Raw genomic sequence first — 18,975 nt, forward strand, 5'->3', positions numbered from 1 at the left:
CAGATGATAGATGATCATTAGACTAGATGACTATGAGAGGCTGTTGAATTATTTGATGCAAAATGTTGGGGGATGATTGTTTGGATTTTTGAAGAAAAAGACCAAACGGTATATTTGTAAATAAAAAATGATTTATGAATAAAAATTTTATATACATGTTTTTCGTGATTTAAAAAATAAACTACAATAAAAAACTTTAAAATCAACCTCAAATCTATAATTAAAAATTTAAATTTTGACTGATAAGCATAAGAAAAACAAAAATATTAGGGTGTTTGATCAGTATGCGTAGTGAGCCTGCAGTCCACGACATTTCCAGGAATCTTTCAGAGACATTCATGTAAATCTAAGGAGTCAATATCACATTTTTTACGTTTTTCCATTAGCCGTGCAAACGCAGTTTACAAAATGCCCAACGGATGGGTTTAGGAAAACGGGACGGCTGTCACAAATCAATCGCTTTTCGTTTTAATTTTCCTCCCTTAAGACTAGGCCCTGCTTGCAATGCTGCGGACTATACATATTCCGGTAATGGTAATTTTGAATTTTATATATTCTGCATGAAACAAAGAAGCACTTATCTTAATTTAATTTTATTATGGGTTTTTGGCACCTTATATATGGTCTCCTAGGTGGCATCACAACCGGACGTCTCTGGCAGTGGCTCCGTTCTTCAGTCCAACTTATTCTTAGCATTTTTCTCGTAACTTTTATGCACATGTTTCCTAAAATACTAAAAAATACTTTTAATATATACATATATACACACACACATATATATAAGTTCATCCTATCATATTTTAAAAGTAATGTCGACTTTTCTAATATTTAATTCCATCGCCGTTTCATCACTAAAATTAAAAGAATCTTCCATCTTTCGGAAAAAGAAAGAACACAACGTACGTGGTGTTGGACGAGTTTAGATGCATGCGCGGTGAAAGCAACACATGATATTCAATTCGAGGGGAAAACACTTGGCCGCCCCCCTTCAAGTACAATTTGATAAACTGATAACAAGTATAAATTCCTTGTATGGTTGATGATTCAACAAAGGATCTTTGTATGGTTGATGATTCAACAAAGGATCCTAATGACGGACAATCTAGCCATTCGAGGATATGCACACAACCTAACTTGTATTCTAGTAGTACGTGATTGGCACCACCTTTATTTTTTGGCTTTTGCTTATGTTTACATGCCAAAATTTAAATTTTCGATCAACCTTAAATTTAGAGTTAATTTTAATGGCTTTTTTTACCGAAATTTATTTTACAATCTTGACTTTTAGATCACTATGAATACGTATATAAAAGTTTTATTTATAAATTATTTTTCTGTTTGTAAATATGTTGTTTATATTTTCTTTTAAAAACTAAAACAATAACTCATCAAGAAACGACAACAAACCTCATCTTGGAGTGTGTTTTTGCGAGAGAAGTGTGGACAATGGTGGTGATTTTGGGCAACAATAACCCTCTACACAACGAGCACAATCTAATTAAAATCAGTGTTAACTAGTGGACAGAGGTCTTCTAACAGGTCGGTCAGCAAGGCGGATAGAGAAAGTCTCGATGGTATTTTCATCGAAGCAGTGTATTTGAAAAACCTTCCAAAATGAATTAAACAGGCAACACCGTGTATTAGGATAGGCATTAATTCTTTGTCCTCCTATGGTTAAGAAGTTGGGCATGCACATAGAGTTATCACTAAACAACTAGGTTTCTTCCCTATGATGGCTTTCCTCCGGACGAGACTACTGGAGAGAAGTTTTTAGGACACAAAATTTGGATTGGATGTGTTGTATTCACCAAATTATTCTTAAAACTTAAAACTCAAAAAACTAATAGCATGTTTGTTTTCACTTAAAGCCAGATCACCGGAAGCTAAATTATTATAAACTAAAGTAGGTAATACGTGGTAAGATAAGTAATTAATTTAAAGTACCTAAAGATAGCGGATTTTTAGCCACTCAATAATCTAAAAAAACATCATTGGAGTAGTTTATCATGTTATAGTAATCAAACCTCTAGATTATAATAAACTGACACAATAATTTAATTGTTTATTTTAATTAATTTCCCGTTCGCATTCCATCCGATTAGCGCCTCTAATTAGAGTCAGCACACACACAAAGCAGATTTTCTAGTTGTCTTCTCGTTTTATGCGCCAAGAGTTGATGTTTTGCTGGTTCCATACCAAACAGCCACTTTTTAATCTCTATCTTCTTTCTTCCACGTCAGCGAGCATGAAGCGATAAAAGACGATAATGAGATCTATTTGTACGTGCCCTTATCAGATGGGCGGCAAATTGGGATTAATCGGAACACGTATGAGCTGGCACAAGTTTAGGAGGCAAGCAGATCTGCTAGGTAGTGATGTGGCTGCCATTGACTGTTTTTACTTGCCATAAGTTAATAATTAAGCATCGTCGTATGTACCAGGCACTACTTGGTCGGTGAGAAAGTTCCCGTTAATCACCTGGATCTTGAACAGCAGCAGCGCGTACTAGGCCGTGTATATTTATATATCTGACGTCTATAGTACTCTCCAACTCAATTAAAGACCCGTTCGAATGGGAAGGGTTGTGGAATTTTGTCACGACACGCACGAAATGAGGTAGTTCATTAGTATATAACTAATTATGGGTTAGTTATTGTAAACTTCAACCGTGAATTTATTTGATATTTTGAAAAAAGTTATATATATATATATTAAAAAATACATATAAGTTTGAAAAACATGTTCGTAAAAATTGGGTAAATTATTATGCTTCTCATTAGTATGGCTGAAAATTTCGAGTCTGAAAGTGCTTGGTTCCAATTTCTTTGTTATCTAATATTTGTCTAATGTCTTCTTTGCTATTTACATAAAACATATTACTCTTGCATCGAAACAAAGGCCTTAAATTTTATCAAGCCCTAAGGCCTCCGAAATGCTAGGAACTGCGTTGTCGGTATATTACCTTTGCGCCACATGAAACACTCTCGCACTCGTAGAGACTGCCCTCCTAGCAGTGGACACTACCTAGCCCAAAACTTGCAATACAAACTAGTTTAAAATTAATTAGATAACTAAGTACAAAGTTAAGAGTTTGAAAAGCTAATTAAGTAGCTAACAAGCTAAAAACTTAGCCTAACTTGACTTGTTATACATGATTAATTATCTATCTTTTTTCTTCTGCTTATATTTATAAATTTAAATTTGAATTCAAATTTAAATTTAGAGTTTTATCATCGTAATTTATTTTTTAGCCTTGACTTTTAGATCGCTAAAAATACATATATAAAAGTTGTATTCGCAACTTATTTTTTATTTCCAAATATGTCAAGCCAAACCATCACCCCCTACGAGTTTAAACTGATCTAAATCACAAGTTTATTTTCCCTAACTCTGGTTGTAATGTCAGTAGTATTAAATTGATTGGTACGGGGCGCTACCAAACCATCAAAAGATATGAGTATATATCATGTAAGGTGGAAGAATAGTAAAAGCGTCTACAGGTTCTAAAAAGACTTGCTCCTAAGAAATAATCGAGAGGCATAACATGACTTACATTTGCAGCCTGGCAGTCCCACCAGCAAGCCAGCTCCGGTAGTGGGGGTTTACAGGAACCTGCAGATGCAGAGGGATAATTTTACAAATGATCAGTATATTGTACCATGCTCATTTGTGGTATGAATTATGATTGTTGACTGTGGATTAAACCTGATCTAAAACATCACTTCAGTTTCTGACATTCTCGCCCAAGTTCCCGAGTTACTTCTTTAACTTCTCTCAATATATGAATGTAAAAGTAGTGGTCAAAGTTATGTCATAGTCTCTTAAAAAACACAGTGCAGACTGCAGAAACCAGGGAGTTTCTTACAATGAAAAGCCAAGAAGTAAAAGCTCGTAGGCACAGATTCATTCACCGGATTTTGATACTTTTGTTTGCACGTCTGTATTTTAGCAACTATGGTTAATCTTTTGTTTTTCCTGGGTCAGCCGAAAAGGAGGCGACCAAAATATTTTAAGATTTAGAGAATCTACAGGTTTGAACATTTACCTCGACAAGAAGCTGTCGAAGAGCACAGCGGGCTAGTCTGCTAGACTTCCCTGAACCCACACCAAAACTGCGGCCTAACAACTACTCGTGATACAATTTGAACACCCCCGCGACCTTCCAGACCTCCACCTCGTCTCTGATGTCACCGAACAGCTTGGCCACCAATCTCTGCTGTTGATTAAACACTCGTGCATTCCTTTCCTTCCATGTCATCCAGCACACCAACTGAACTAAACAGTCAATATTGGCCCTGTAGCGCTTCCGACACTGCGCCTTGGCCTGCAGCCACCAGTCGCCTAGCGATAGACCTGCCACATCCGGCAGCAACTATGGTTAATCTGACCAATTGTGTTGTTCAGAGTCCAGATTACTCAAAGAATGGAAGAAACTTCATGCACGAGGACTTTGGCCATGAGATCATGACTTGAAAGTGAAACATGCGTCACTGGAGTTGCTGAAGTTTATTAATATTGTTATCTTTTTCAGCATGAGCTCGAACTGGCCAGAGTTAAGAGGACTACAGGAGTACAAGTCGACCCTGCAATGATTTAATTGTAGCCCAAAGCACCTGTGTTGAATAGTAAAGGAAGAGGGGAATACTGCGAATATTGGGGCACTTGTATTGAGCCTCACGAGGCCAGTATATACAGGTTACATGGATTGGATCTTAATTAACCTCAGAGAGATAGAGATGGAAACTAATCCTATCCTACCATAACAAACCGGATACAATCTGATCCTATCCATATACTCTAACATCCCCCGGCAGTCCATATACTTTGGTGGTTAAATAATTCTTTAACTTTTCTGAATATTATCATATATGAAGATAAAATATGGTGGTAAAAGTTATTTTTATTTACTTTGTAAGGTCAAAAAGCGCAATTTCTTCTTTTACTGTACAGTGCAGGGACCAAGGAGTTTATTATGATTTAAGTATGTATTTATCTAGCAACTGTGGGTGCCGCATAAGACCATGCATCCTTACAAACCTCCATTCTATAAAACAAGATAAGTAGAAATTGATTGTTTCCAAGATATTTCAAGCTTTACCAAGCAAGCATGAATTAAGCATCAAACTCAAATGCGTGTTTTCGGTCTTTCTCATTTTAAAAATTGCAGCCTAGCAAATGGAATTAAACATACGAAATCTGCAGACTGGAGAAAATAAAGCATACCTGGTTTTTCTAAGAATGAACCAGTAAAACTCCATCAGACATCATCCTCTGCTTAATCAAGTATTCAATAGCACAATTGTGCACCAAATTAGCTCCAGATCAGAAGATGGAGTTAAGATTGCTGTAAGAAATTCTTCTGTGAAAATCTCTGCAAACCAGGAAAAGCTCCCAAATATAAGATATCTTGGCAATTTCCATAGTGAATCATGTACAGCATGTTCATGGTAGGAATTTTAAAATATAAAATATATTACATGCATATCATTTTTAGAATTTTTAGCTCATAAGAATCTGAATAAGAAAACATCATCAACGGATTAGTCTAAATAAGAAATAACTTTTTGAGAAAAGCAGGGAAAAAACACTTGGTACTATCTAACCAGAAAAAAAAATCAGCATGGCATAAAACAGAACATGTAAAGTTACCTTCCGTTCAATGAGAAATTCACCAGTGAAACCATAGTGACAGAGAGGTTTACACCAAGATATTAAAATATTGCCTCAATGAGCTGCACAACATGTATGGGCTAAGCTGGATTAGAATATTATCTCATTTTGAACTTCATTCCCTGGACTAAAAGTTTGCTGCCACTACTACATTTCAACTGAAATGCTTGTTGGACAATGGCCACTTGGGTGATCACTTGCCTATAGATGCTATTATGAGTAGCAGCTCCTAGTACGACTGGCAGGATATTGTTCATGTGGATCATATATAATGTGTTACCACTTACCAATAGTCTTTACAAGAACAGGATCCATGTCTAAAATGATGGAAACGTGTCCTATCCCTCACAATGACCTCTCTTTCATATAATTTGGATAGCAATTTAATTGCATTGTGGCAATCCAAACACATCCTCAAGTTTTTCACAATTCTGATAGTCATATTAGATTCCAAAGTGAGTAAAGCAAAAGCGATTGCCAACTTCTCACTGTGAAAGTAAATAACCTTCTGCTTTTCTTCCTCCGTAACTTCAACAAAGACCTCAGTTACATCAGGCACATATCCAGCATTCCTCAGATCAGTTAGAACCTTTTCCAACTTTGAGTAGATTTCTTTACTCATAGGATGAGATCTATCAGCAGCTACAAATTCGTAAATCATGCCGTTTATTTCAATCATACTGCAACCAGGTTCTTTCTTGATTCCTTTCTCCATTATTGCCTGCCTAATCCGCTGGACATCTTCCCATCTATTGGATTTTGCATACATATTGGACAACAAGATGTATGCCGTACTGTTGTATGGATCCAACTCTAGTAGATGCTCTGCTGCCAATTCACCTATTTCTGAATTACCATGAATCCTACAGGCTGCCAGAAGGGTTGCCCAGATAGTGGAGTTGGGCTTCATGGGCATTTCTTCTATTTTATCCAATGCTTCTTTTAATTTCCCCGCTCGGCCTAAGACATCAATTAAGCATCCGTAATGCACCACAGTAGGGGGGATCTTATAGGTCTCAGTCATGCTGAGGAAGAACTCTAGCCCTTTGTCAACCAAGCCAGCATGAGTACAGGCAGTGAGAACTCCAATGAAGGTCACCTCATCTGGAGCTTGCAAAGCCCTGAGCATTCTATAGAACGTGTTAATAGCCTCCTTAGCACGGCCATTCACTGCAAGACCAAGTATAATAGCGGTCCAGGTAAACTTATCTCTGTTGTGCATATCTTTGAATACATCCAGTGCACGCTCAATGCTCCCGCACTTTGAATACATGTCTATGAGTGCATTTCCAACGAAAACATCAATTTTGATCCCATGTCTGCTCATGTAAATCCTTGCCCATTCCCCTGTCTCTAGAGCACCTAGCTGGGCACAGGCAGTGACCACACTGACCATGGTGAACTCATCTGCCCTCACCCTGCAAAACTGCATGTAACGGAATGTCTCCAATGCCTCCCTGAACCTGCCAGCCTGTACATAACCATCAATCATGGCAGTCCATGCGACGGTGTCCCTTTCAGGCATACGATCAAACAGGTCTCTGGCTTGATCAACCTGGCCGGACTTCACAAGCCCAGAAATTACCGACGTCCAGGACGCAATGCTCCTGACCTTCATGCCCTCAAACAACACCCAGGCTGCATCCATGTCGCCGCACTCGGCGTACATATCAACCAGCGCGTTCTCCACCCTCAGCTCGGGCAACACCCCGCTCTCCAGAACGCGCTTGTGCACCTGCATTCCCAGAAGCAGGTTGTTGCCTTTCCCGCAGGCCGAGAGCAACGAGACGTAGGTGATCGCCGTGGCCATGGCGCCGGACCTCACCATGTCCACGAAGGCGCAGCACGACAGCCCGAACATCCCACTCCGGTTATGGCCGGAGATGAGCGCGTTCCACAGAACCGACGCCCCTCCTCCCGAGGCGGGGCACGCCTCCAGCGCCGCACGCGCCGCGGCGCCGTCGCCCCTGGCCGCGTACATGACGACCAGAGAGCTCGCCGCGTAGGCGTTCGACTCCATCCCAAACTTAACCACGTGCGCGTGGACGGCACCACCGACCGCCGCCGCCGACGCTCCCCGCGCCGCCGCTACAGCCTTGAGCAAGGACGGGAACGTGTACGCGTCAGGCCTGACCCCGCCGGCCAGCATGCGGACGTAGCCCGCAACAGCGTCCTCCGCGCCATGGCCGGATGCGGACGAACCCGCCCGCCGGTGGGGAATTCCGTCGAGCAGGCCGCGGGCACGTGACAATCCGCGGACCATCCGCCTCACCGTCCCACCTCACTCCTCCCCCATCGCGGTCCCCGCCATCCTAGAGACGGAGTAACCGCGCGCGCGGGGTGGTTGCCGCACCGCACAGCCGCCGATCCCCACGGAATTCCGGCGAAGATGAAGTTTCCACGGCGAGTGCTTCGCTCGCCTTCGCTTAATCGCTCGCGTTTTTATTTCTGTCTTTTTTTTTGGAGGAAATCGCAAGCCAAACCACACGGTCAAAGCCGCCTCGGTGAAAAAGAAAATTATACGGAATTTGAAATTGAAGTATCCGACGGGTATACGTACATCGGTACATGTATGTACAGCTATAATCATGACTCTTTGGAGTATCTAGCGACGTCGATGTCGCACCGTACATACGTACACGTATGTATTATTGTACGTATACAGGCGAATATGGCCCGGATACGCAGAGAGAATTTTTGTTTTGTCACCAGGCTTCTCACAGCTTGCATCATGTTTGTTCCCTTTGTTAATTGCTAATAATAAGATGGTACATGTATAATAAATGCCCTCTGTTTTGAGTTACCAGAAAAAACAACTGACATCTGGTTTTCTTTTTCTCTCGGCCGTTTGCCAACAGAAATGGTTAACCCCGTCTTTTCATATCTGCTTATGTTTATAAATTAAAATTAAAATTTTTATCTTCAATTTAAAGTTTATTTTTAGTTTTTTTATCTAAGTTTATTTTATAGTTTTAGTTTTTAGATCGCTAAGAATATGGATATAAACATTTTATTCATAATTATTTCTCATTTGTAAATATGTCGTTTGGTTTTTTCATGATAAGACATTGGCTTTATACTTTTCTTTTTAAAGCTTAGAGACCACTTCCAAAATTTACATTTTAGATTAATTGAGTAGTTTCATCGTATTTTGTTTTTCATCTTTTTACTTTTAAATTATTAGAGGCATATATATATAATCCATAAATTATTTTTAATCATTGATAAGTCATTACAGTTTATAATCAGTTTTAGAATAGTATGAAAGGTGCGGTGGTTCTTGTTGAGTCGAGTGAGAATCAGAGCATAGGCACTGACATGGAAATGTTTCATTGGAGTTGGAAAGTGAAATGATCAAAGCTAGGTAGGACAAATGGTGCCTTTGGGCTTTACTTTGGGCAGTCTGGCTTCGCTGGGGGGCATGACATGAAAGCAGTTTTTGTAACTCCTCCACGTGAGCTACAAACTAAACTAACCTGGATACCTAGGTGCAACACAAGTAAAGCGGGAAAAAAAAAACAGCTTGCATGTGTTGTTGCATATGCAAGATTAACTTTTTTTTAAAAAAAATAACGTTTAACTGTTTAGGTAAGAGCGTGAAAAATAAGTGGGCATAAATTGGGAAGAAGTGAGCCGACCACACCCTAAAAATTGTATCAATATTATTAGATTTGTAATAGAGAGCGATCTAAGCACTGCCTCTATTTTTATAGTGTATTTCGTGTCGTTATAATAAGAGTTTGACTAACAATTACTAGTCTATTAATTCATTGTTTTGTTGATATAAAACTGATTATATTATGCTAACAATTAGTCTATGCAAAATACTTTCTATTGGTTATAATTTGTATCACATATAAATAAAATATTAATAGAGTATTTGCCCACTAAGGTTTTATCCCCATGAAATATAATACACCTTATAAAAGGAGGAAGTAAACATTCTATACTTGGAGCTGCTCAATCTTAAGTTGCTTTACAAAATAATGATCAAAATCACCTGTCCTTTATTAAAACTAATATTTCCTCGATTGTTTTGCAGAAAATTGAAATCAAACTTTTAAAATTCTAAAGATTTTAAAATTCTAAAGATTGGAGTCCTCGTGACCTCTTTGGTTCGGCGGATTAGGAAACATTAGAGGAATTGAAATATTACATGTGACAAATCTGTAAAAAAATGCATTCCAAAGGGATTTTAAGGACCCCTTTGAATTAAAGAATTTGTGCAGGATTCAAATCTTATAGGTTTTTTTCCTATATAGCCTTTTGAAACAAGGGGTTGGAGTTTCCAAAATCGTATAAAGCTCCTAAGGGATGACACAAACACAGTGCAGGTAAATTTTGGAGGAATGTTAAGCAAAACTTATCAATGAGTCAATAACATATGAACAAGAGATAACTTATCAGCTAGAACTCCAATAAATATTGTATAAAACCTATGAACTTAGTAAATCTAAACTTACCGGTAACAATCTAATAAGATTGAACCTAAATGAGACAATAAGATTGAAGATAATAAGAAAAGCCTATTTAAGTCGATAGATCTGCACGTGAGTGATGGATATACGTGATCGGACCAAGAGGTCGAAGTGATGCACCCTTAGCCAAGGTGATATATCAAATAACTGATCGTATTGAGAAATTAGAACATCGGACATTCAGATTTAATCGAGAAAGTTCTAATTCTGCTGATACAAAAGGGGTTGATGGTACTCAATTTCTCGCTGGAGGTCAGACCTAATCAATGTAGTCGCTTGAAAATAAGAACTCGTCGGGTGACATGCTAGATTTTGGACCTAAACGATGCAGTTTAGCCAAGAGCTCGATCCATCAAAAACTACAACTAAGGTTGGCGATGCGCAGAAATATTATTTTGATCCGTATAAGTAGGTTACAAAGGTCCTGTGGGTGTATATATTTATACCCTCAATTTGATATAAGTCCATATCAGACACGAAGTAAAACTTTTCTAACGAGAAAATAAAAATAACTAATCTTGCCTAATTAAAATACATATTTTTAAAAATGATAAAACTGTCTTGCCATAGTCTGCATGCATGATTTCTTCTTAAATTCGGTTTTTCCATATATTGTTTGGATCCTTTTCTTAACCGAATCCACTAGAAATGATACCAAATTATGGTGCCCATAACACCATAATATCGTTGCCAACTGGTTTATTTGCTAGTTCCTCTCCTCGCTGGCTTTGCAGCAGGCCAATATACATGTGTTACACACGAGTAATACGCATACAGAACAATGAACAGTAGTAATACTAGCTTTTTGTACACGAAGTACAATTAAAGACAACTTTTATCTTTTCCCCATAAAAAAAAAACATGCAGCACTGTACACGAGCCAGCGCTTGTTCTTGTTTATCATTGCGTATTTGTACGTACGCATGCACGTTACCAATTGCGGTCTGATATATGCGTAGCTTTGCCAGCGCCAAGAATGAACGAACTCAGCGCGGCCATGAAGGCGTCGTCGCAGAGCCAGAGCCAGAGGACGCCGTCGCCGCGCGCCGCCGCCGGTGAGCACACGCGGTCCTCCTCGGAGCCATGGCTCGTGGCGGCGGCGGCGGCGAGCACCTGCGACGACTCGTGCGTCAACGACGTCGAGAACTTCGCGCGGACGGTCGCTGCTGCCAAGAGTAGGATGGGTTCGTCGTCGTCGTCTGCGGCGGGGGCGGGGGCGGCGTCACGGCCGGACATGCTCGCGTCCGTGCTGTCCCACTACGCGGCCAAGTGGCTCCCCGACGTGGCGGCGGCGTCGTCGTCGTCCCCGGCGTCGTCGGCGTCGGGGAGGTTCCTTCCCCCGGAGAGCCCCACCGCCACGTGGCTCAAGAAGCGGCTGCTGCTGGAGTCCCTCGTCGCCGCGCTCCCGCCCGACCCCGCTCCCGGCGGCGGCGTGGCCGCCGACGACGGCATCACGTGCGACTTCCTGCTCAAGCTGCTCCGCGCCGGGAGCATGGTGGGCGCCGACGCGGCGCTGCTGCAGGAGCTGGAGTCCCGGGCGTCGCGGCGGCTGGACCAGGCCACGCTGGGCGCCGTGATGATACCGGCGTTCGGCCACGAGTACGCGTGCGGGACGCTGCTCGACGTGCCGCTCGTGCTCCGCCTGGTGCGCGGCTTCCTCAAGGACGGCGGCGGCGCCGCCGCCACCGCCAAGGCCGCCGGTGGCGGCGCCGCCGCCGCGAGGGTGGCGAGGCTGGTCGACGCCTACCTCGCCGAGGCCGCGCTCGAGGCCGGGCTCCGGCCGGCCGAGTTCGAGGAGCTCGCCCGCGCCGTGCCCGCCCACGCCCGCCCCGCCGACGACGCGCTCTACCGCGCCGTCGACACCTACCTCAAGGTCACCACACATACTCTCACCTTCCGTTTCCATTTACCACCACCATTACTAGCTTCATGAATTGCAATCATCATCAAATTCCAATAAATTCATCTCACATATCACTCGCAAATTCTTTTGGTTCAAAATATTCATAACCAGTATTCGCAGTACAGAGTAAAATACACGGTTATTCCTTAACTTAGGAACGAGACTTCATCTAGGTCATGAACTCGTAAAATACACGAGTCTTTAGTCTTGGTTAAATGTGTCATCAGAGATCTAAAATGCAAATAATACAGATTGTTAATTTTGATGTAATTTACTAGTGTGGTGAAATTCTAGTTTTCTTTTCATGAAGAAATGAACTTCCAACTGATGGGTAGCTAGTGGATGTGTTGGGTTGCACATAGCTAAGCATAACATATGTATGCAACGCCCTTGCAAATGTGTTGGCCGATGTGCCAACGTTGGATGCATGCTCAATATAAATGTACTGAACCAAATGGGTAGTAGTTTTGTTCACTGGTCAATCGCCACGAGACAGCCTGAAAACTTGTGAGGAGTGTGCTGCATCTGTTTTTGTGTTTGACCACTAGATTTTGCATCGGACAATGCAGTAAACAGGCATAGCATATTCTACATACTCCGTTTGGTAGTACGGCTGCTCACTTTTATTTTGTCAAAGAGCATCTTGTGTCATGTACTAGTCATTTGATTTTTCAATGATTATATAAAGTTTAGTGTAGGGTGCACAATCAAATAAATCAATTGGATATAGGCCATTATCATCTGGAAAAAATAATTAGATATAAGCTGGAAGAAACAAAAGTTGTGTAGTATTTTATCAGTAAGGGGTGAACCAAGACAACTGAAAAAGACTTGTTATTTTCTCCCTTGGGTTTGTTTCGTCTTGTTAGCTTGTGAACTGAATGATTGATCAGTTGCTTCTCATACTTCACTAATATACAGTATAAAACTGAAAAAAAATGCTCATTTAGGCCATTAAGATCCTTCTCTGCGTTTGTTCTGTTGGTGTTACTGTGGTGTCCAAACTCCAAAGTTACTAATCTCTGAAGATTGTTCATCCAGTTCACTTGTAATATATTTTTTTCTTAACGAAAAAAGATAGTGACTTGGGTTTGTCTAGTAAGAACAAACTAAAGGGAAGAGATCACGTGAGCTCCAAACTGCTACTAAAGAACAAAGGTTTACCTGTATTTACACATGGGAATAGGTGCTTTGTGGATATGAAAACCCTTCTTGTCCCTTAGCTTGCTCTGCCTGCTGTTCTAATCAACTCTTGTGCTTTGTCTCGGTGTGAGTGACTAACTTGCAGTTTTACTGTAGCTCTGCATCTGTCAGGAATCAAATAAGCCACACTTTGTACTAAAAATGATGCATTAAAGATTCGTGGACATATTGTCATTGAGGAGAAAATCAGAAAAGAACAGATAGAAGAATCCTAAAAATGCGTCGATGATTGAAATTGGCAGACACACTGTACCTGAAACTGCTATCAGGGATCTTGCAGGCATGAACTGGAATGCAGATGGTACTTATTATTAGTCTTTATCAACCATAGTAGTAGTACTACCTTCCTCCCTACTATAATAACTTTATTTTTCGTTTTTTCTCGTCCAACGTTTAACTATTCGTTTTATTTGAAATTTTTTTGCAATTAATATTTTTATTATTACTAGATGATAAAATATGAATAGTACTTTATACGTGACTAATTTTTTTAGGTTTTTGCATTTTTTAAATAAGATAAATGGTCAAACGTTGGAAACGTAAAAACGAAAAATAAGGTTATTATAGAACGGAGGTACTACCAGATTACTGTATAACAGAGCCAGGAGATTCATCTTTCAATCTCAGATCCAAATGCGAACAAACAAGAATCATGTGGAAATCTGCTTCCGCTGTTCTCTGCATTTTGCAGATTCCCTGTTCATCAGAAATGTCAGCAACTCAGCATTTGCTGCTGTCTCAGCGAATGAAAGATTCTGAATGTCAAAACCAATCATATGTTAGACATTGGAAGTTCATGCCAATGGCACTATGCCAAATATCAAGATGCCATCTTTTGTTCAGTTCTGTTATGCTGTATGGCCAATAGTGTTTTTTTTTTCTGTTTTGATAGAATAAAAAATCGCATTCTGATAAAAAAATGATGTGTAAATCATGAAAAAAATGTTTTTTCAAGTGTGAAAATAAGGCAAAAGAAGAGCTTATTTTCTGTTCATGGTGACCAGGCACACCCGAGCACGAGCAAAGAGGAGAGGAAGTCGCTGTGCCGGCTGATCGACGCGCGCAAGCTGACGGCGGAGGCGGCGGCGCACGCCGTCCAGAACGACCGCCTTCCGGTGCGCACCGTGCTGCAGGTGCTCTTCTCCGAGCACGGCAAGCTCAACCGCCTCGCCGAGCTGAGCGGCGGCGGCGCCTCCTTCGGCGCGCCCAGCCCGGCGTTCGACCTCCCCGGCGCCCGCTGCCCGTCCAAGCGCGAGATGCTCGCCCAGCACCACGAGGTCCGCCGCCTCCGCGAGGATTTCGCCCGCCTCCAGGTCCCGGTTCCACGGCCATCTCCGCCGCCGCCGCTCGTCGCCGTCCATCGTCGTCGTCTCCAGTATTCCAGAGCCTGAGATGGTCGTCGTCCTTGTGCAGGTGCAGTGCGGCGCGCTGCAGGCTCAGGTGGACAGGCTGAGCACGGAGAGGCGGCGGCGCGGTGGAGGCGGCGGCGGGTTCTTCAAGTGGAGCACGTTCTGGTTCGGCGGCATGAGCGCCGACGTCGCGAGGGTGGAGGACTCCGAGAGCGGCATGGAGCGGCGGACGCCGGTGAGCGGGAAGAAGGGCAGGGCCGCCACCGCGACGCCGACGCCGAAGTGGCGCAAGTCGATGTCTTGAGGAAATCTGAAATTCTGAAGCCAATTTGGATGTTAATCTGTTTTACCTTCTTTAATTACTGTCAATTACTCTCTGTTTGAATTATTGTTCACAGTGAAACCCTTGTGATCAGCTCACTGGAGTGCATAAATAAATCTGTGATGTTTTGAAGAGAAAAAGAAGCAGATAAAAATCATGTTTTGATCAACAGCAAGATGAACAGAATAATTTAGTTTCTCTTCGTAAATGAACAAATAGTTGTACACACACAAGTATGATCACATAATGGTGACCATGAACAGTAAATATTTCACTGGTTGCAGACAGGAGTCTGCAAGCTATATATGCCTCACTAGCAGTAGTACTAACTTATTCAGCTAAATAAACAATAGCAATTTGACACGAATTTAAACACAGATTTGAAAGAATAAACAGCCTGCAACTTGCTCACTGAACAGTGCAGCAAGGAATTATTTGTTCACTGCTTTCTTGATTGCCTGCTTGCACCTGCTGAGGAACTTGCTGCTGCTTGTGGACACTGAATCTTCATAGCCATACCTGCCGTCGTCGTCGCCGATCACCTTCGGCTTCCTGCTCATGCACTCCACACTTCTTCTCACCCCAAGGATCTTGGAAGGCGAGGAAGGCAGTGACCTGAAACCCCTGGAGCTGTCAGACCTTGGGAACCAGATCTTCTTCTCCTCTCCCCTCTCCCTTATCTCAAAGCTGTTCCTGCACCTGGCCTGCTCGGTGGCGGCACTCTCGCCACCGACCTCGACGATCTCATCGGTGCACTCCGTGATCTCATTCCTGCCGCCGTCGTCGTCGATTCGGCCTTGCCTTTGGTGCTCATCTGAAGCGATTTCATCGACGGCGTTGTGATCTTCAGAAGAATGGTATGTTGGTGCAGGATCTTCTTGCTGCTGCTGCTCCTCCTCCATGAGCATGTGAAGCCACTTATCCACAGTGCCTTTGCCAATGTGGCTCATGTTCGCATCGTCTTCGGATCTACCGAATCCTCGGCAATGACCCACTTCATTCTTTTTCAGTAGCACCGGCCTCTCTGCAGGATATCTAGGTGTCCCATACATGCCAGTTACTCTGTAGGGAGGACTCGGAGGAACTGAGGAGGTCCTTGGCACTGAAATTGTGTGAGACTTTTCAGTTTCATACTCACATTGCACCATGGCTGCCTTGCCCTTCCCATCATCTCTTGACCTCACAGGAGTACTGGTTGCTCTTGATCCCCTTGATGCCATGGTCCTCTCTCTTCTCCTGCCGCGCTGCCGTTCTTTGATCGCCAAATGCTCTAGCTTCTCCCTCACTGACGCTCTCCCTCTTTCAGTGTCAACCGTGTTGTCCTCCATGGACCTTCTTGGGAAGCTTATCACCTTGTAAGGTGAGTTCTTGAAATTGCCCATTGCTGAGGTTCCATCTCTGATTTCCTCTTCCTCGAGGGAGATGTATGCATCTGAAGCCCTCTGGTCCTCCTCCAGGAAAACCCTCAGCTCCTGCTTGAGAGGGCTTCTGCTCCTCAGTCTTATTCCAGGAAAATACTTCACACTTTCAGTTTGCCTTTCCTCTAGCATCTCGTCATCAACCCGGTACCGCTTTCTTGCTTGATCGGTGAAAGGCTTGATCTGCTTCTCCAGTTCATCCTTCTGCTGGTACTTCCTCCGGAGCTCGGTTTCGGAGGAGTCACACATTGCTCTCTGGGCCTCCAATCTCGCCATGAGAGTACTTGTTGCAGCTTGGTTCAGCCGAAGCTGCTCCTTGTACACCACGGACCTGCAACATTTCGCAACACAATTAACAAATTAGCACAATCTCTCAGCATTGGAACGAACAGTAGTAACATCGCTGTCTTTCTGCTGCATAGATTCACTCTTACTGGTGCATGGCGTCTCTGATCATCTTCTCCAGCACGGCCTTGTAGTTGGACTGAGCTTCCGCCAAGCGGCGGCACTTCTCGACTCGCCGCCGCCTCTTGATAAGCAGGGCCTCCATGTCCTGGATGGCCACCCGCTCCTCTTCGTTCTTCTGCTTCAGCTCGGTGGCCTCGTTCTCCAGCTCAGTGAGCTCGGCCTGCTTCTTCTTGGCCTCCTCTCTTTGCCTCAGCGAGTCCCTAGCCGTAGCAATGGACAAGTAAGGATTGCTAATGTAGCCATCAGCGTCAGGATTATTGTTCTCTTTGGTCGAATTAGGCCCATGGCCGACTGGCAGGTTGACACTCTCATCTTTTTCGCTTGTGAATTTCTTGGCAGCTAAAATAAACAAGCAAAACACGTTAATTTGGCACAAGTTCATGTATTGAGGGAAAAACACAAATTTGAAATGGGAGACGATAACATTTGAAGTGATTGGAAAAATAAACCTAGTTCTGAATTCGTGAGCTGCGCGTACCAATCAGAGGGTAATTAGGCCTGAGTGGCCGGTTTGCATCAAGAGATTTGAGCACCGAGTTGTCAGAGCCCCTGGAGTTGGAAACGATGGCGGCAGGTGCAAGCCCTACTTTCTTCGTCAAATCCGAGAAATGGTGCGGGAAGGCGTGCGCCTCCACGGCCTGCATCGAGCTCAGCTCCTCGCTGGCCCCGTCGACGAACAAGAACGCGAATGCTCTGTTCCTGAAGTCGGCGTTCTTGGAGGCGAAGATGGAGAGGAAGTGGTTGACGGAGATGCCGAGCTGCAGATCCCACCACGGGACGAGGAACTCCAGCTTGTTGTGCTTCTTCCTGCACACCTGCGCCTGCACGATCCGCAGGTTGCTCGGCACCGTCCTCCCTCCTCCTGCAAATCCCCCCAAAAAAAATGGAAATCGCCATCAGAGACCGGATGATCTCGAAGCAGATCTTGCGGTGGGAAGCATGGTGGCGAGATCGATCGTCTTACTGGCGCAGGGGAACCAGTGGTCGATGTCCCAGGCGAGGGGCGAGGCGGAGTCGGCGTGGAGGTAGAGCACGTTGCCGTAGGCGTCGACGCGGAAGAGCGCCGGGTCGAACCCGGCGTTGCCGAGGTGGTCGAGCTGCTTCCACAGCAGGTTGGCGAACCCACGCGGGTTCGCCGTCGGCGCCGCCTCCGCGTCCCTCACCGGGAACATCTCGTTCAGATCCTTCGCCCGCATCGCCTGCACCACCACCACCACACCCCAATCAGCCAAAACCAGCAGCAGAACGCCTGCGCCGCCGCCGCGCGCCGCGCCATACCTCGTGCGGGTGGAGGACGTAGGGGAGGAACCCGTGCGGCGGGCCATGCCCGTAGGGGAAACCCCCGCCGCCGCCGCGGCAGAGCCGCGCGTAGGCCTTGGGGTAGCCCAGAGCGTCGTCCACCGCCTTCTCCTCCTCCGTGAACGCCGTCGCCGCCATCTTCTCGCCGCCTCCGCCGCCGCCGCTACGTTTCGGGATCAGTGGCGAGCGAGCGAGCTGCGAGGAGCGCGCAGAATAAAACCAACCGCTGGTTTTTTTTTTTCCTTCCGTCTTTTTTTTCGGGAGCGTATCCGCAACGGTCGGCTCGGCGGAGGAGAGAGCCGTTGGGAGGTGGGGGAATTCAAACGCGGCACGTGATGGGGTACGGGATGCCGTTGGATTCGGAATGGACGGCCAGTGATGAGCGCGCAGTACGCTGGATATAGATAGCGGTGTACAGGTGATTAATAAAGAGATCATTTAATTAATGAGGAGTTAATTATGGGCTTGTCGGTTTGGATCGGGGGTCGCGGCGGCCGGCGGGTGTGGAGCCGCCGTGCCTAGGACGTTGGCCCAGCTAGATCCAGCCAAGGGCCCTAGGCAAACATGGCTATATGGTGTTTGAAACAAGTGACTTATTTTTAATCTCTGTCCTATCGAATGTTCGAACGCTTATTATAAATAGTAAATATATATTATTAATAAAAACTCATCCATAATCTTGAACTAATTCGCGAGACGAATCTATTGAGCCTAATTAATCCATGACTAGCCTATGTGATGCTACAGTAAACATTAGGTTTAAAAATTTCGTCTCGCGAATTACCACTCATTTATGAAATTAGTTTTTTTATTAGTCTATGTTTTATACTTCAAATTAGTATCCAAACATCCGATATGACATAGA

General features: G+C 43.9%; 3 protein-coding genes across 4 annotated transcripts; 1 reads left to right on the forward strand and 2 right to left on the reverse strand.

Moving 5' to 3' along the window:
- Positions 1-3,385: 3,385 nt before the first annotated feature.
- Positions 3,386-7,933, reverse strand: LOC102712019 (pentatricopeptide repeat-containing protein At2g29760, chloroplastic-like). Of its 2 annotated transcripts, XM_015840968.2 has the most exons (4): positions 5,650-7,933; positions 5,224-5,371; positions 4,046-4,353; positions 3,386-3,612 (listed from the first exon to the last, which is right to left on the reverse strand). In XM_015840968.2, exon 1 carries the CDS (start codon positions 7,931-7,933, stop codon positions 5,954-5,956), a length of 1,980 nt encoding a protein of 659 aa, XP_015696454.1. In that variant the 3' UTR covers positions 3,386-3,612; positions 4,046-4,353; positions 5,224-5,371; positions 5,650-5,953. The 2 variants fall into 2 exon arrangements, with proteins under 2 accessions (XP_015696454.1, XP_006643820.1); XM_006643757.3 differs by lacking the exon at positions 4,046-4,353.
- A 3,212-nt stretch (positions 7,934-11,145) lies between these two features.
- On the forward strand, positions 11,146-15,052 carry LOC102710746 (coleoptile phototropism protein 1-like). Its single transcript, XM_040520004.1, has 3 exons — positions 11,146-12,021; positions 14,259-14,567; positions 14,668-15,052. Exons 1-3 carry the CDS (start codon positions 11,146-11,148, stop codon positions 14,905-14,907), a joined length of 1,425 nt encoding a protein of 474 aa, XP_040375938.1. The 3' UTR covers positions 14,908-15,052.
- A 57-nt stretch (positions 15,053-15,109) lies between these two features.
- LOC102712299 lies at positions 15,110-18,288 on the reverse strand. The gene is made up of 5 exons (XM_006643758.3): positions 18,090-18,288; positions 17,776-18,010; positions 17,290-17,673; positions 16,778-17,150; positions 15,110-16,674 (listed from the first exon to the last, which is right to left on the reverse strand). The coding sequence occupies exons 1-5, from the start codon at positions 18,246-18,248 to the stop codon at positions 15,357-15,359; spliced, it is 2,469 nt and encodes an 822-aa protein (XP_006643821.1). The 5' UTR covers positions 18,249-18,288; the 3' UTR covers positions 15,110-15,356.
- Positions 18,289-18,975: the final 687 nt, after the last annotated feature.

Source organism: Oryza brachyantha, chromosome 1 (assembly GCF_000231095.2).
Source record: "Oryza brachyantha chromosome 1, ObraRS2, whole genome shotgun sequence".
Taxonomy (NCBI): Eukaryota; Viridiplantae; Streptophyta; class Magnoliopsida; order Poales; family Poaceae; genus Oryza; species Oryza brachyantha.

Coding starts and splice junctions, on each gene's coding strand:
- LOC102712299 (XM_006643758.3), bottom strand. CDS start 18,248: ATGGCGGCGACGGCGTTCACGGAGGAGGAGAAGGCGGTGGACGACGCT. Junction 17,674..17,775: donor CCACTGGTTCCCCTGCGCCA/GTAAGACGATCG, acceptor GGGGATTTGCAG/GAGGAGGGAGGACGGTGCCG. Junction 16,675..16,777: donor ATCAGAGACGCCATGCACCA/GTAAGAGTGAAT, acceptor GAAATGTTGCAG/GTCCGTGGTGTACAAGGAGC.
- LOC102710746 (XM_040520004.1), top strand. CDS start 11,146: ATGAAGGCGTCGTCGCAGAGCCAGAGCCAGAGGACGCCGTCGCCGCGC. Junction 12,022..14,258: donor CCGTCGACACCTACCTCAAG/GTCACCACACAT, acceptor CATGGTGACCAG/GCACACCCGAGCACGAGCAA. Junction 14,568..14,667: donor AGGATTTCGCCCGCCTCCAG/GTCCCGGTTCCA, acceptor GTCCTTGTGCAG/GTGCAGTGCGGCGCGCTGCA.
- LOC102712019 (XM_006643757.3), bottom strand. CDS start 7,933: ATGGTCCGCGGATTGTCACGTGCCCGCGGCCTGCTCGACGGAATTCCC.